This window comes from Gekko japonicus, unplaced genomic scaffold (assembly GCF_001447785.1).
Source record: "Gekko japonicus isolate JY-2015 unplaced genomic scaffold, Gekko_japonicus_V1.1 scaffold780, whole genome shotgun sequence".
Taxonomy (NCBI): Eukaryota; Metazoa; Chordata; class Lepidosauria; order Squamata; family Gekkonidae; genus Gekko; species Gekko japonicus.
In genome coordinates, this window is record NW_015168071.1 from 1,226,050 (window position 1) to 1,243,807 (window position 17,758).

Sequence of the window (17,758 nt, forward strand, 5' to 3'; positions counted from 1 at the left end):
TCAAAATGTGCAAGAGACCTGTGCTACACTGCCTTCCCAGGACCCCCTCCCACACAAAGTGACCCAGATGTCCCTCTGGTTTATGGTAAGAGAGGCTCATGGAGGCAATGGAACATGACTCTCTTATGTAACTGCCTTCAGGCACCTCTCCCAAAGAAGAAATATGAGACTGCTCCAAGCCACTGCAGGATCCTTTTGTGTAGTCTCTTATTCCTGGTGGGTGTGAAGAGGCTGCTCAACTCTGGTTGGGTGTTTCAGTCATGGGCCTTGACAGATGTCTAACTATACCAACCTTTGATGCTGGCCTTGTCACGGGATAAAGCCCAGGAAAACATCTATGCTCAGGGAAGCAAAGGAGAGAGCTTCGTCAAACTGGTCAGACAAATTCAGGGAAGGATTATTCCCCTCCATTGTTGCCAGTGCTCAAGAACACTGAGCTGTACCTCAGCTGCTAAAGGATCTCCTTCATCAAGCATGCACATTTTGTCATTAAAACTGGAATTATGGAACTTCTTTCAAGCATTGATCTACATAAACCAGCTGCATCTTTCTTTCCAAGGCACGTCCATCTTGCAGCTATGCAGAAGGAAGCAATTAAGCACGGTTCTTATTAACTTTTCTATCAGACTGACCTCTCTACCTTTTGAATCTTCTCTATAGGTTGTAGATTGATATGCTTGGCATGCACAGTAAGTTCATCTTTTCCATGTGTACTTAAAGCTGGCAAATGACACATTGATTCTTTCAGAACAGTGAAATTAGACTTGGTCGTAATGCCTTAGAGAAGAGGGAACTTAATATTACCCCATGGCCTGGCAGTGCTTAATTGTAGAGCCCAGAAGGGTAAAAGGTTTGCAGCTGCTCTAACTGGTTTACAAGAAGCCTGTTCACATTGTACAAATACAATTGTTATAGATCCATCATAATCACTCCATTTCTAATGCTGATTTATTTCCAAAGGATTTTTCATTCCAAGGGATTTACATATAAATCCAAGTTCTGGGTGTTTTTTTTTTTTAAAAAAATAGAGATAATGATTCATCCTGGCTTAACCAGTTGCCCGAATTAATTTGTAGTCGTACAATAAGCCTTGTCAAGGAGCTTGTAAAACTGGCAGGAGAAAGGTGAAGGGCAATTCTGTTTGTTTGTTTCTTTTTGGACAAATATTTGCATTGAAGGAGCAAACTGCACAGGACATGAGAATGCATGTCATGAAGGACTTTTTAATTATTTAAATCCGGACACAGAAGGGTGCTGTTTTGAGAAGAAAGAAGGCAGTACTTAACCTTTCTCTCTTGGCTATCTTCCCACTCAAAAAGTGCCATCTCAGGCTGCCTTTTCTCCGTGAGGTTGCAAGCAAGTGTATGGTGTAGCTCAGAGTTTCATGCAAAATCATGATGCAAAAGACCTGTCTGAGTCTGGCAGATCTATGCTAGCAGGGAGCTCTGCATACTGTCCCACAGGCCTCATTTACCCTTGTCCTCTGCCTTCCTCCTCGTCCTGCTGCTGCCTTCAGCCTGAAAAGCAAGAGCTGCCATGTCCCCCTTGGCTCATTTCCCTTTGCCTTATGAAAGGCCAGGCCCTCCCTGAGGCCAGCCTCTTCACTGGCTATGCCCTTCTGTCTCTTCTATGAGAACTGAGCAGTTTCTGCAGGAAGCTCCCATTGCCCTCACATATCAGCCCCTCTTGCCCTCCCGACCCCGGACTCAAGGCTGCCTCCCAGCTCATTGTCAGGCACCAGTAGGGGCAGCAACTTCCAGGAAACCTTGAGAGGTAGAGATTCACTAGAATGGCATCTCCTGAGGTCACAACATAATTTCCAGCCACATAACTGGGAGCATTATCACTGTGTCACCCGCGGTTCTTGCACCACAGAGTTTTGAGTGAATGCTAGAGCGGCCAGCAACACAGTGACATAATTCCTGGTTACATGGCTGGAGACAATGTTATGACACTGGGGGATGCCATTCTAGCCCTGAATTCTTCTCACATCACTTGCTAGAGAGAGGATAGGCAACAGGAGGTGGGATGGGTAGAATCCTGTCTCCACCTGGTAAATGGCAACCCTAAGTGACAGGCTGTTAGAAGGACATTCACCATTAACCCAGTGGCCAGCAGAGTCATTTTAAAGGCATTGTGTGCATTGATAGTGAGTGGACACTGAGAGAGGCTCCTTGAACCCCCTTGGAGTCAGGAAGCCCTGAAGTCCTTCAGGAATAATATCTTTGCTCAACAAATAACTTACAACTGGGTACCAAACTACAACTACTTTTTAATGATATTTTTCAGGAGAAGCATTAGACATTTTTATTGTTAATTTATACATTACAAACATTTCCCATATTTTGTTATACCATTGTTCTAGGTTAGGAGGTTTCTTTTCTAACCATTTTGTTGCCACAAGTTGACGTGCTGCAGCTAATAAACAACCCGGAAGTCCTTCAGACCCTTGACACATGAATGTCTTAGGTTTGAACCAAAAGAGAGCAGTCGTAAGTGAAAGGCAGTTTTGTTTTTGCAAAAGGGGGCAGGGAGATGTCTCCCCTATACTACATTCCAAGCTGGTCCCCAGAACACTCTAACCAGCAGGAGTGGTTTTTCTGGAAACAGAGAGAGCTGCAAATGGGGAAAGCCTTGATTTCCTCAAAGTTCTTTGGATCCAATCCAAGTATAGGAAATGGTTGAAACATAAAGGCAATTTTTCAGTGTCCTGAAATTTGGGAAAACGGGGAGGGGAGGGAGATCTGAAGTAGAATGTTGCACATTTCAATAAAGAGAACATTATTTTCTTTCGCATTGCACTTTGGTCAGAGAACTTCTTCCACTTTGTCAAATAATGCTGCTTCAGTTGAGCCTGAAAGAGGCCGAGAGGGTCAGTCACATTTGCAGTTTAAGGGATCCTTGGGGTGAAAGAAGAAAATGTCAGACAGCAGGTGTTGTTCAAGGTCAATTCATCCCTCTTTTACACGGGGTGTGTGTGTGTGTCAATTTATTTTGGTTTTTTTCATACTGCATGCTTTTTGTGCCCATGTGCATAACCCAAATGTTTAAAAATAAATTCTCTGCTATGAAAAACTGAGGGGACGGGGGAGAGGAAACGTCTCGCCACTGAGATACTTCTTCCCCCCACTTCAGACTGATGGTGATGTGCTCTGCATCTGAAAGGGTAGTATCACCCCCCCACTCCTTGTTTTATGCATTCATGTGTATAAGCACATGAGCAAATCATCTGTCAAAAATACCCTTGTCTACACAATGTTCATTTCTTTACACTGTAAAGGAGGGAAAGGGGAATCGTCCCTTCAACCTATCTTATGCCTTTGCACCAGTGTTCTAGGGTAGCCTAAGATGCACACACAGCATTTATCTCCAGACATTTCAGTAGCTCTGATGGAGGGCAGTGGACAATTATAAAAATTTCATGTGTACCTTGGTGGTCCTGCTAGAATGCAGGAAATCCATTCTGACCCTCTCTCTTCTCCCACTTTGCAGCCCTGAGAATCCATATGCTGCACACTGCCTTTGGAAAACAGAAGAGTGATTCTAGAACAAATGTAAAGACTGATGTTCTTACAAGATATTAGGTAGAAAAGGGGATTACGACTTCTATCCGCTGGGAGATGGAAACAGGTTCTCGAAAGTGGAGCCCTGTGTTTCAGTGTTCTTAAAGTAATGGTCTAAGGCTTCTTCTCTGCAACATGTCATTAATCTGTGATGAAACTGGAGCCAGAGGCTTCAGAAGTGGAGCTGCTGAAACATCCTAGAGGAACTCGGCTTTCCTTCTCAGATATACTCTCTCCTGATGACCCTTTTAATATGCCTACAGCCTGATTAAACCTGCACTTGTGCTTTTTCTTTCCACTGACTTTTTAAAAACGAAAATCAGTCTTGTCTCTCAGGAGGCTAGCGGGTTGAGTGGAGAAATGGTTCGGGAAGTGGGCTGCTGATGCCTTCTGCCTTGGACTGTTTTTATGTTCTAATTATTTCCCCTTCTGCTTTCCTACCCACGGGGGGGGGGGGGGGAGGGGGGGGGGAGGGGGAGTAAGCCTCCAGGAGGTTTTGCATGAAATAAAGGCCAGAAGGGAAGTAGCTAAGAAACCCTCTCCCCTCCACCCCAGCATTCCTTGCAGCCTTCGAAGCCTGCTTTTTTGTTAAAAGAAAAAAAGGTGGAGGAAAGATACATGTAGCTGCATGTAATGTCTTAGGAGAGGCAGGCAAGGAGCAGCTGTTGCCTACTTGTGTGACCGTTTTTGCCCATTAACCACAGTAATTATCACAAATGTTCCCTACTTCAACTATGGTCAGTGTCACAAAGCAGACTTTAAAAAAAAAGAAGAAGTGAATTTACTATATAACCAAGCCATTTTCACTTTTATATTCTTTAATCTTTCTTTAAGCCTATGAAGCTTTACTGTGTGAGGAGCAGCGCTATGCTCATAATGAGACCTGCATTCCAGAGGGAGAACACTGCCATAATGCATCGAGCATCTCCTCCAGCGCCACAAATGGAAGCTTCTGCTGTAAGGTCTAGCCAGCATGGCATTTTATTAAAATTATTTTATGACTTTTGTAGAAGTACAATTAGAATTCCTTTTTCTATTAATCTCTCTTTTATAAAATATTCTATTTATTATATTATATAAAATACATCCAGTCACACACTTTCGATGACATGACCATGCTCTTAAACCATTAAGGATAGTAATTGTGAATTTTCCTTTCTTGATGCAGCTCCTGAAGTGTAGAAACTTGTTGCTCTGGGGGGGGGGAGTTTAATAGGGGAATGGAAGTTGGGGGAGGAGGAACTCCAGGAAAGGGGAGGGAGTTGGCGGAATACATAGGAGTCAATACTCCCTCTAAGCTGTGGAGTCTTGTGAGCAAAGGTTCTACTTAGTGAGCTACTGGTATTAAAGTTGTGAGCGAACGATTTGGCTACTGCATAAATTAGTTTGCTTTGGAGCCATCCTTCCTGAGCTAAGGAAAAAATGTGTGAGCTGGAGGCTAAAAAACTCTAAGCTAGCTCACACTAACTCAGAGGGAACAGTGATAGGAGTTATTCTGTGTGTGAATGTAGTTTCACAACTGTTAACATCAAAAGAGATTAGAACATTGTTTTTCTAATTCAGTTCAGGACCCCTGCAGTTTTAAAATTCACGTGTGTGATTGGAATGCTGGTGACTCAGCAGAGAGGCTTCTGAAGGAATCACATGATCTTGGCTTAAACTCATTTCTTCTGAAAGATGGAAGCAATGACATCAATGGTAATGCTATTAAATTTTTATGCATTTATGGAAATTGTTTTGGAAAGGTATTTAAAAAACTATAATTAATTATAATGAAAAACTGCATATATTTTCAATTAAAAGGTAAGAAATGTCAATGAAAGGAATACAGCGTGCCAGCTGTGCTGATCAATGGTTCATTTTTCAGTTTCCATGTTTGGTTTAAATGGGGAGAATTTTAATTCGTTTTTATTACATTTGGGAAGAGATTTTAATCTTGCTGTCCTGACGTTCTGAGATTCCTGGAATATACTATCCTGGTCCTTTTGTCATAGCAGTAGAAGTTGTAAGATAGTGTTTTGTATTACAAAAACTTCTTTCTATCAAAAGTTCTCTCCAATGACATATTCTGCTGAGACTCAGTATCAAGACTCTGACAGCCTCAAGAAAAGTACAGCACAATTCCCACCGCCTCCAAATAGGAATGTATTGTTAATACACAATATACAGAAAAATTGTTGAAAAAAGAATTGCAGAATGAAATCTCCATGTACTTAAATTCTTCCAGGGATTCACACATTAATTGACAGTCATGTTTGCTCCAGGTATTATGGTGCATATCTGGTATTTGCAGAGGCAAAAATGGGGGGATGCACACAACATTTCTCAAATGGGTGAAGAGCAGGCACCTGTTGGATCTAGCCATCCTCCAAGTAGCCTTCTTCCAACCCAAGCGGAGTCCCTCTTACTTAAATGGCTTTTCTTCCAATGGAAGATCCACTTTATTTGGCGGAAGGGTCCTTAGATTGCAGGAAGGCTTCAAACTAGAGCCAAAAGGAAAGGTGGGGTCATAAAGATTTAAATAAACAAACAAACTTTGCTTGTGGGAGTGGTAGGATGGGATAGAAGCCACCATGATATTCTTTTACCTCCTTTTGCTTCTATCTCTACCCTCCACCAAGTACTTTTCAGCACAGCAAGCCAGTTCTGTGGACGGCCAATGTAGTCCCTCTGCTTAAGCCAGGAAAGACACTACTCAAGGAGAGGGGCTATAGCAAGTTCCCAGAAGAATGTCCATTTCAGTTGACCTTTGGCAGAAGCTGGGAAATGTTTGGCTTAAGTTGAAGTAGCGGCAATGGCTGTCCCCAAAATCAAATCAGAGAGGACCCACAGCAGCCTTTCTACTTGATCTTGGCATTTTTTTAGCTGGAGCCCAGGAGTGCAGCAAGGCCTGTCCAGTTCCCATGACAGCTTTGCGGAATGGGGGGGGGGGCTGCACCAGGACATCTCCTTGTAGCGTTTGAACTTAAGGCTTTCAAGCCCCTTCAATGGCAGCAGGACCAGTAGAGGCATGAACGTCCCAGTACTAACTCTTTCAGCCAATGAAGCCATTATTGAGCTGTGTGCTAGGTCAGATAATATAGGACCAATTGCAGGGGGAGCAATTCTTCTCACAGCTTAAAGGATTTGAGGAGGAGATGGTGGAATTGGACTTGGAAGACTTGCATCGGAAAGCATGCATTCTCCAAAACCAATTGGAGGCTGTAACCAGACTTTTGGGCCCTGAACCCGGGGTGGCCTTTCTCGAGAGAGAGACACCCCAAAATGACCTCTGAACCTCCCAAAGCAGTGCCCTCATGAAGCCAGGCTTGGCTTAAACAGTGGATTTTGCTGGGAGGCTAGGAGAACCACATCTTGGATGGGAAAACACAGGCCAAGTGAAGCTCACCAGGCCAAACCTCCTCCATGCAAGCAACCCCCCCCCTTCTCTCCTGTCAGCTCAATCCAAAAGGACTAGACTGGGCAAGTCTCTGCTCTTACCTCAGGCATCTTCTACTGACCAAATGGCTAGTCTTTTGTCTGTCAAATGTACTGACAGGCAGGGACAAAAAGCCTCTGGTCTGTGCTATTGTCATGAATTATGTTGCATGTTTCCCTCCCCCATCTCCTGTTTCACGTATATGTCAGGAAATATCTTTGGAATAATCATCTCATTCCTGTCTCCATCTATTTGTCTAAGGTGTCTGCATTCTTACACCTATGTCAGACCTATCAAGGTAAACATTAAATCTCCATGTCTAGTGAATGGTCTCCCATTCAGGTTTATCCTGCTGCACATTAAGAAACATCACCTCTTTTGTCTGGCAACAGGGAAACACCAGACCACTCTATTGTTCCACAATGGACACTCCCAGCCCAACCATCCAGCACCTGGCTATGCTATTGTGGATCCAGATTCTGCCTCTATAAAAGCTCATTGGTCACACCTGAATTACACTCTGCCTGTTACCACACCTCCACGGACTCCTTATTGGTCTAGAAAATCTATTGTTCTTACCCAAGAACAGCCCCCAAGGCATCCCATTGGTCTGCATTGTTTTCCAATGTTTATATCTGTCAGAGCACATGGCCTCGGATTTTGTGTGTCTGCCCCTGATGCCAACTGGCAGTTTAGGCCATAATCTCATCTCCATGGACCCCTGAACATCTGTTGTATTACCCCATAACTGAACCCTCTATTCACTATCAATCACTTCTACTTTCTTAGTTCTGTATTACTTGCTCTTTTTGAATGCTTAATGTGCTTGTAATTAGGGAAATTTAATAAAAACTATTTAATTTACTCTTCAAATTTGGAGTCTTCCTACTGTACCGGACCTTGGTATACAAGTGGTGCGCGATTCTTGTACCCCTCTGGCATAGCTAATTTCCCTCAACAACAAGGCAGGCCGTTGGCAATAACAAGGCCCTAAGCTGAAGACCCACTCCTGGCCATTCTTTTCTCTGCTGCCAATGTTTAGGGGGAAGAACGACAGCAGTGCATGTATACATTCCACAGTCCCCCCTGTTCTGGCCAGTTTGGGGTATCATATATTTGGTTTGGAATTAAGCTAAAATCTTCTTTGGGGCACTCCCCTTTCCCAGTTCTTTTCCCCTTTCCAAATCCACATTATAGTTACTAACTTTACTGAGGTAAGAAACGTTGTAAAAAGCAGATGTGTGTTTCCAAACATCCTATAGGCATGTATCAGATAATTACAGTTAACTTCTGTCTGGTACATATGAACGACTTGTTTCACGAACATTTGGAAATTAACTTTTTATTGTATTGAGTTAAAGTAAACTTGATTGCTGCATAAAATACGAATTAACTGAAGGCTACAAAAAAATTTTAGTAAGGAAAACTCTTCTGTATTTTCCTGCCTGATATCTTCAGGACATTTTAAGGATTCCAGCATGACCAATGGACTGATATTAGTATAATTTTAAGTAATCATCCCTGTCCATTGGGATTTTGCTACATTGTCTATTTGCTCCCTTATGTAAACCTTGTGTCCGGAATTTGTGAGTTGCAACTAAACCAAAGGGCTAGATCCAAGGAAGTCCTTCTAACTTGATTCCAGCTCAAAACTCTTTAGCTATTAAACCTATACACATATTTTTCTAAAGTAAACATCACTATTTGAGCAAGTGTAACACAATAAATGAGGCTCGATATATTGCCCTAAAATAATAGCTTAAGGTGCTCTAAATACTTCAAGGTCAAAGATGAAAAGACATAACATGCATAGAAATTATACCATTAAAATTGCTGGAAGATACTCAACATTTTAAATTGGTTCAGTCTGCCTCTATTTGATAGCGCACATGCTGTTTGTGTCAAGTCATAAAGGGAGAACAAAGATCAGTAACTGGAATGGGAGAAAATGGTGACAAGTGAACCTCAACATTCCTTGTTCTGAAATTCAGTCTGAAAACATTTCCTTTTCTAATTTTGTTCTATTTCTCTTTCTCTCATTCACATACATACACATACATACAATCCACCCCAAACCAGGGAGTAGAAAACTAAATCATGATTGCCAAATCTCCATTTTTAAAATTAAACTTGATTATAGAATGAGCAAGTGCTTTGAAGTATTCACGGATACAGTAAACTTTCGTTTTTTGACCTTGGCTGATATTTTTCTAGCAGTGCCATTTATATTTTCTAGGGTATTATTTAACTGAGCTTTAAGGCATTCAAGTTTGTAGGAACCTTACTGAAATGAATGGTTTTATACCAAAGGAGCATTTGGATTGACAAGGAGACTGCTAGCTATTTACTGGATGGCTTGTCCTAACTTTGAGAGCACCACTACTTGTTTGTTTATAATATTTTAGTTTAATTTCCCCCCATTACTATAATTAGTAGCTTCACTGGATTTTCTGTCCTATTAGCAATTTGCCAACAGAATGGACACTTTTAACTCTGCATAGAATTAGATAATAATACACAGCATTGTAGCAGTGCTCAGAATGATGCAGCTAAATTGTTAATTGTGCAGCAGAGTACGTTTTATGTTTGGGGTTTTTTGAGGGGGGGGGACTTAAATGCTTAACTTTTTACTTCTATCCCAATAAGGTGTAATGAAAGAAATCTGGGGGGGGGGAAGGAAAATTGAAAAGGCACTATTTGACTCAAACCAAACAGTTTTTGCGATGCAGTCTCATTGGTATCTCCACATAGCTGCTGTAATACGGAAAATAACCCCACTTCAGTGCCTAGCTCTAACAGCACCAACTAATTAGGCTTATGTTACCTTGCCCACAATGCTACCCTTAGGGCATGTAAATGGCTTTATCCTAGCATTTACTCATCACAGACTGACCTATAAACGTGATCTTTTTAAAAATGGTAATCAGCATTGAGGGAAAGTTTAGTGAGTGACATCTTCAAAATGAGAGCAAGATTCTGCTCTGAGTTAGCTGTCTCATGGTGGAAGTCTCTTCCAAAGTTTTTTAATATACGGATGTATGGGGATTAGGACACTTAGCTGAACTGAGTCTGATCTTTCTTCCTTAATAGAGTTGGTGATGCATTTGAGCACAGATTGCTGAAAAAGGAAATTCTTCTAGTGATGGGGACCATTAGTGTCTTCAGCATATAATGACCAATATTATGGTATGATGAAAGCCGTGTCGCAGTGTTGATATTCCACATTAGCTTTAATATAAATGTCCAGTTTCTTCAGGAATCAGACACTATATTGTCTTAATATATTGCTATGCAGTTTTCACTAGCTACTACAAATATTTATCACTAATCTGTCAGTGCTAAATCCAGCTCTGAGGCCTTGCATAACTTTTCAAAGGAAACTTTTAGGTGAATGGAAAGGAGGCAGCAGGTCAGGGTCAGAGCTCCTGGGGGAAGGCTTATAGCAGGGCCCCTGGAATTTGTTCCTCACCTTACGTCAGCAAACATGATACCCTCCTTGAGGATGTAGGTTAGTTCTGCCCTATGATTGCTAAATGTCTGCTTCAGATCTTAATGCACTAAAGATGTACGCTAATATCTTGATGGGTGTCTGTAATTTTCTTTAAAATCCAACCCTTTTCATTCTAATTATCCTCCCCTATGTAATCTACACAGACAGATACCTTCCCTAAGAAAGTTATTCATCGAAGTCCTGACAAGACAGGAAGTGTTACTGTTGAGCGGAAGGTCTTATCCAGAACTTAAGGTATCACCGACTCTGGATGGGGTTGCACTACCCCTGAAGGAAGATCAGGGCTCAGCCTGCCACTGGATAAGCAGGTAGCAGGTGGCAGCTATGGCCAGGGGTGCCCTTTACCAGCCTCAACTGGTTAGCCAGCTGCAGCCTTTTCTGAGCAGGAAAGATCTGGCCACTGTGGTGGATGCCCCAGCTACATTAGATTACAGCAATGCACTCTACATAACAAGTATTCAGAAACTTGAATTTGTGCAGAATGCTGCATTTAGGATGTTGAGTGGGGTGAGCAGTAGGGTCCATATCACTCCAGTCTTGGCCTAGATACACTGGCCCCCAATGTGTTTCCAGACACCATTCAAGGTGCTGGTGTTTTAAAAACCCTATATGATTTGGAACTGGCACACCTGAAGAATGTGCATATGGTTACAACCCTACCGGACCACTACAGTCACCTTCAGAGGCCCTGCTTCAGGTGCCTCCACCTTCTGAGATTAAGCAGATGACACCCTAGGAAAGGTTCTTCTCAGTCATGGCACTAAAACTCTGGAACTCTCTCTGGAACTCACCTCTCCCTTCCATTGCCTGTCCACCTTCTGCCAGAGGGAGAAGATTTTCTTTTGTCCAGCCTTCCCTCAATGATCCCTCCTACCTGCCCTATGTTCAAATTGTAGTTTTTATGGTCCTGTATGTGTATTTTCATTTGGTTGTTTTTGTTTGGTTTTAATGGTTTTTAAGATGTGTTTTTGTTAGGCTTGCCAGCCTCCAGGTGATGGCTGGAGATCTCCCGCTATTACAACTGATCTCCAGGTGACAGAGTTCGGTTCACCTGGAGAAAATGGCTGTTCCCTGATCCCCGCCCTCCTCAGGCTCCACCCCCAAAATCTCCAGGTATTTCCCAACCCAGAGATGGCAATCCTAGTTTTTGTTATGTATGTTTTTAATTTGTTGGCTGCCTTGGTGGCTCAGATGAGAGAAGGAATTATAAACTTACAGTTTAATGTAGATCAGAAGGACAAGCAAAAGGAGAGATATGTGTATGTGTTTGAGTGCCTGAGGGTTTTTTGATTCTCTGTGTTACAAATTCACTCACTCTGTGCTTTGACAGTTTCCTTTCTTAGCTGATTACCTGCTTTACATGGGTTTTGAATACACTGTAATGGATTTAATAGTAGTCATGCAACATGGCTCACTTTTTTGAGTGATCTGTTGTTCATGAATGGGTAGATTGCTTGGTACAACTTAGGAGAGCTATGCATCTTCAATACCTAGAGTGTATTCTGATGTCTTCTGAGAGCCAGTTTGCTGTAGTGGTTAAGAGCGCGAGTTTGATTCCTCACTCCTCCATATGCAGCTGCTGGTGTGACTTTGAGTCAGTCATAAGTTCTTTCAGAGCTCTCTCAGGCCCACCTACCTCACAGGGTGTCTGTTGTGGGGAGTGGAAGAAAAAGGGATTGTAAACTGCTCTGAGACTCCTTTGGATAGTGAATGGCAGGGTATAAATCCAATCTCCTCCTCCTCCACCACCTCTCAGCTCCACTTCTGGGAACATGTCCCACATTCCTTGATTTCATTGGTCCTGCTTTTGGGTGGCTTGGCCTTGGGCCGAATCTGTCCCTGGGTAGTCCTGTCCCTTGCTAAATGTGTGTTTATTAAGACTTACCAACCTTGTCTGGAAGGCCTCCAAGAATGAACACAGAGGCCAAAGTCTTGCTCTCTTGTTGCTCTCCAGGGGTTGCTATACATAGAGTGTGGTCACACATGCCAGATAACGCGGGGAGGGGGCGAATCGAGGCTATTGGCGCCATAGTAATTTGACCCGCCACTGCGTGATCAGATGCTGTGGCAGGTGTATCGGGTATTTTCCTTCGCCGCGTGTTTCTGGTGCGCTTCAGCAAGGGATCACTGACGCAATGGGAGCATGCCGGAGCGATCACATGGGGAAGTCCGTCTGCAGCCCATTGCAAACTCCTTTGCTACTGCAGTTTCCCCGATATTTTTTAACTCCACTTCTTCGGTGGAGCGAAACGGGTTGGTGACGGGTGCGGGACGCTTGCCGGATGTTCCTGTGTGATTGCGCCCTTAAAATCCGCCCGGCATTCGTGCCTATCGCGTGGCTAATTCTGCATGTGGTTGGGACCATAGAGATGTTGTAGCCAAACATGGAAATTCATAGAAGGCTCATAAAGCATAGAGGGCCATTTGTTTTACAGAAGGAGAGGGATTGCTAGGTCTTAAGACTCTGTGATAAAAAATAAGTCAGACTTCATAGTAACAAACTTGCATCTCCACTAGCAGATTCCATATGAATCTTTCCTAGTACTTTCTCTCCTAATAGTTTGGTCCTATTGCTAAGAAGGCCCCAGAATTTTCTTTTGAATCCAGAGGGAGGTGGACGAAAGGTCAAAGGGCTATGGCTTTTACATGATCAAAAGGACCCCCGTATCAAAGTAGTTCTTGCACTACATTTATGCTGACTTGCCAATCAACTTAAATTAGCATCCATTGCAAGTATCTTTTATTGCCAAGGTCAAGTGTCATGAGGATAGAATGCGGGGCCCAGCAAAACGGGGGACTGAATAACATGTGCACGTATAAGCAGCCCAAGCAGAAATTTCTGACCTTGCTATTACCCCTTTGCCTGCAGTGCCATCTTCTTTCCTGTTTGATATAAAACGTTCCCCATATAATGAGCTCTGAATTTAGTGTCCAGGATGATATTTAATGAAGGGTGAACCATAAGACTGACTAATAATGACAAATGATTCGGAGAAAATGTATCTGCTACCTCCTGAAAAGAACTAGGTAGCCAACTGGTTCAGGAGTAAAAAAAAAGTGATGATATATGTTGTAAAGAACAGGTGTCTTCTCTTTTTATTTTTGATAGATAAAAAAGAAAATGGCTGGTATAAGTTGTTCTTATAGGCCTCCATAGAAATGCTTTTCATCAGGAGCAAAAGGTCAAGATGAGTCAAAATTGGTTTCTGGTTTTAGTTGTAAACCAATGTGCTTTGGTAACTTGGTTGCACAATATCCTAGCTAATGTCTTGCTGGGGGATTGTGGTATGGATTTCATACTGCAAAGACAGCCTATCTCCTGCAATTTTCTGAAGAAATGAACAACTTTCTTTATTTCTTCCTTTAGGCACTATAAAAGTTTCAGGGAGAGCTGTGTGCAGATCATATATGGAAGCACAGTGGCAATAAAAACAGCTGGATTTTAAAGAAAATGACAGGTGCCCATCAAGATGATAGCTTATGTCTTTAGACCATTCAGATCCAACGCAACCATTTAGGAAAGCAATCATAGGGTAGAACCACGCTGTCTCTGCACATGTATATCATGTTTCCTGGAGTAAAGTGAGGAAGAAATTATTGGGGGGGAGGCAAGAGACCCTGAACCCTGACCGGCTGCCCCTTTACCTAAAGGTTGCCTTCCAAAAATTGTGCCAGACTTCAGAGCTGAATTTATACACAAGCTAAGTAGGGTTGCCAACTCCAGGTTCAGAAATATCTGGAGATTTTCCAGTGGAGTTTGGGAGGGTGGGGTTTACAGAAGGGAGGTACATCAGTAGGGTATAATGCCAAAAAAATCACCTTCAAAAGCAGCTATTTCCTCCAGGAGAAATGGATTAAATGACAATAAGCAGTCTGTGTAGTCTGAAGATCAACTGTGGCCCCGGTCACACAGGCCAGATAACGCGGGGGGGGGGGTGTGTGGCTGTTTGCCCCAGAGCAAAATAAAGCACAGTAGCCTGATCACACGGTCCCCCAAGTCTTCGCACTTAGGCTGTTAGCTGGTGATCACATGGCGATGCTGGAGTGTGGCAAAGAAGCATGGCAGCAAGCGTTTTGCATTTGTGTGCATGTGCAGTTCCGCAGAGCACCACTGCTTTCAGTTACATGTTTGTGTGCAAGCGCTTACGAAAAACATCCGGTTTGCAACGGGACATGGACGGGCGCCGGATGCCATGGGATACTAGTGTTCCCACAATCAGACACCCGCCCCGCCCCACGTTTTCCGGATAGTAGCGCACTTTCCAAGATAGTTTTTTTACTGCGCACCTTTGGTGGGATGCCACGGGTTGGCCACGGGTGCACTACACTTCCCAGATGTTGCGGTGTGATCACACCCTGAAAATCCGCCTGACATTCATGCCTTTAGCGCGGCAAATCCTCCGTGTGAACAGGGTCTGTAATTCCAGATCTCCGGCAAGCCTAATAAGCTAAATACAGAAAAATTACTGAATATCTCTAAATAAGCAATTTGTTTGCTTGTACTACAATGCCCCTTACATTTGACATAGTTTAGGGCCTCACCGTGGTCCTGCAAGGCCTCCATTTCTCCTTGATGCTTGGAATGCAGAAACAGCAGCTGCCAAGGTGCTAGAGACTCTGGGACTTGTAGTTTTCCATAGCACCTGAGTATTTGGTAGGGATGTCAGATGCTCCAGAAATTATGTATCCCAGATCATCGAACACCTGAGACACTGCAAATCTTGCTCAGCTAATGGCTGCTGTTGCTGCACCACCTGTACTCCTGTAGTATGGAAGTGGCAAGGGAGAGAGCAGACAGACTAGTGTGGGATCAGAATAGATGAAACAGTAACACAGCCATCAAATAGGTTGGGATTGCACAGTGCTCCCCCTTGCTGCCAGTCCTTTCCTTTCTTGCCAAATTCTCCTGGACCTACTTCACTATTTGAGTGTTATGTTTGACCAAAATTATCTATAGGGGCAAACGCCAAATGGAATGCCCGAAATGCATTGGATCTGAAAACCTGTGGGCCATTCTCATTTAAACCAGATTTGTTGTTGTTGTTTTTTTTAAATGGAGATGAGATCTGGGAACAGAAAGTGCTCTGTGGGCTGGGAAATGTCTTTAAGGGTAATCCCAAACAGGTCTGTTTGGAAGTAATTACCATGCTATTCAGTGGGTTTTACTCCAAGGAAAATATTTATAGGATTGCTGCCGTGATCTTGCTCTCAGAGCCAGGCCAGCCTCCTTCTCCAGGATCATGAGGGAACTGTCACATGCACTGGGGTTGCCAGCTCTGGACTGGGAAATTCCTGGAGATTTGGGGGGTGGAGTAAGGGGAGGGAATGTACATGGAATACATGAGGCTTCCTTATACCAAATCAGACCTTTGGTCCGTCAAAGTCAGTATTGTCTACTCAGACTGGCAGCGGCTCTTCAGGGTCTCAGTTAGAAACCTTTCCCATTATCTACTACCTTGATCCTTTCAACTGGAGATGCAGGGATTGAACCTGGGACCTTCTGTATGCAAAGCAGAGGCTCTTTCACTGAGCCACAGCCTTTTCCCTTTCAGTGGGCTATGGCACCACAGAGCCCATCTTCCAAAGCAGCCATTTTATCAAGGTGAAATTATCTCTGTCTCTTGGAGATCAGTTGTAATCCCTGGAGATTTCCAGCCACCACCTGGAAGTTGGCAGCCCTATGTGACATGCGCAACTTTGAAGTTATTCCACCTCTGTAATTCTTTAACCTCCAGGGGGTGTAATTCTTTAACCTCCAGGGAGTGTAGTTGCTCTAAGAACATTACTCAGAGAAGTTCCATTGAAGTAACAGTGTTCAGAATGGTTAGGTTCCCAATTTAATTTCAGGAAACCAGTAATTGCTTAGCAGACACTTTCTTTTTCAGGTCAACAGAAATGCATGCAAGCCAATGAGAGCACATTACATGCAAGCATACAACTGAATGATTCCTTGTGTCATTGCTTTGGTGAGAACTGCCAATTTCGGTTTCGTTATTTGCTGGTGGAGAGAGGCATTCTTAAAGCTGTACTTTATACTGCCAAGGTAAGGGAAAATACACAGTTGTAAATCCTCTTCCAAAAGAAAAACAGGTATACTCTTGCCAAGTGCATCTCTTTCTCTCTATCTCTCTTCATCCTATTCCATCCCCAAGAGTGGGTAATGTAGCTGTTAGAAGAAGTGGTTAAACTTACTGTGTCCTAGCATGTTCTGTGGAACCAGTTCTTTTATACGTTTAAACAAGGTGGGCTGCAGGAACTGGCACCTCATGTTCTTCTCTTTTTTACAAAATTTATTTTGTGTGAGCTTCAAAGTGGGGGAAATACCGTGGTATGTAGAGGAATGCTTTGTGTTCCCAGAATGATGATGAAAAAATAATACCATTGAGAGCAGTAGAAGGAGATCTATAAGCAGAACTTGGATTGGCTTTCTTTGCAGAATGGGAAAAGATAGGTGGCGGTAGAAAGCGCCATCAAGTCGCAGCCAACTTATGGCAACCCCATAGGGTTTTCAAGGCAAGAGACATTCAGAGAGATGCTTTGCCATTGCCTACTTCTGCATAGCGATCCTGGACTTCTTGGTGGTCTCCTATCCAAGTATAAACCAGGGCCAACCCTGGTTAGCTTCCAAGATCTGATGAGATCAAGCTAGTCTGGGTCGTCAGGGTGGGAAAAGAGGGGAGGGGATAGTGAAGTGTGAAAGGTTCTTCTGGGCACCTTCTTATTTCATTAGCAGCAACTCTACAAAGAGGCTGTGTGCCATGTCCAACATGGATTCTTTGCACTATGCTAGTGCCAGATGCTGCCAGGAGTGTATGACACTAGTATGGGCTCTCTCCATAGGCAGACAATGCTGTCACACATTACATTCTGTAGCCCAGAGGTGCTGCCTTACTCTAGGGTAGCCACAACAGCAGGGGCACCCCACTTTCTAACCTGAGGCAGAGACCCACAAATGCAGGCCAAGGAAGACACTCCTGGTTCTGAAACACAGAGCAAGCTATAGCTTTGGAAAAAGGCTCTCCATTTTCAGGTGGCATAAGGCAGCCCTCAGAGCAAACCTCCAGTCTTCTCTCCCCCACCCAGAAAAAGTATGCATATGAAACAATGGCAGTTTCACCAGGTAAAGTATCTACATTTCTAAAGGTTATTCAAAGGCCACCTGGCAAATAGCCCTTCTGTCTCCAAAACTTCACCTAGCCCTTTTATGTGTACCTATGTCTATGTAAAAATCATTTGTTTTCGCAACTGTCTTTCCTGCTCTTTCCC

At 43.3% G+C, this 17,758-nt stretch overlaps 1 protein-coding gene across 1 annotated transcript in view; it reads left to right on the plus strand.

Annotated features, from left to right (window-relative positions):
* The window catches only part of MALRD1 (MAM and LDL receptor class A domain containing 1), a gene marked incomplete at its 3' end in the record, with an annotated part of 156,338 nt that overhangs the window by 32,639 nt on the left and 105,941 nt on the right, over positions 1-17,758 (plus strand). Inside the window, exons 7-8 of the mRNA XM_015414606.1 lie at positions 4,398-4,520; positions 16,378-16,535. Coding sequence (XP_015270092.1) covers positions 4,398-4,520; positions 16,378-16,535 — 281 coding nt within the window. The remainder of the gene's footprint in view (positions 1-4,397; positions 4,521-16,377; positions 16,536-17,758) is intronic.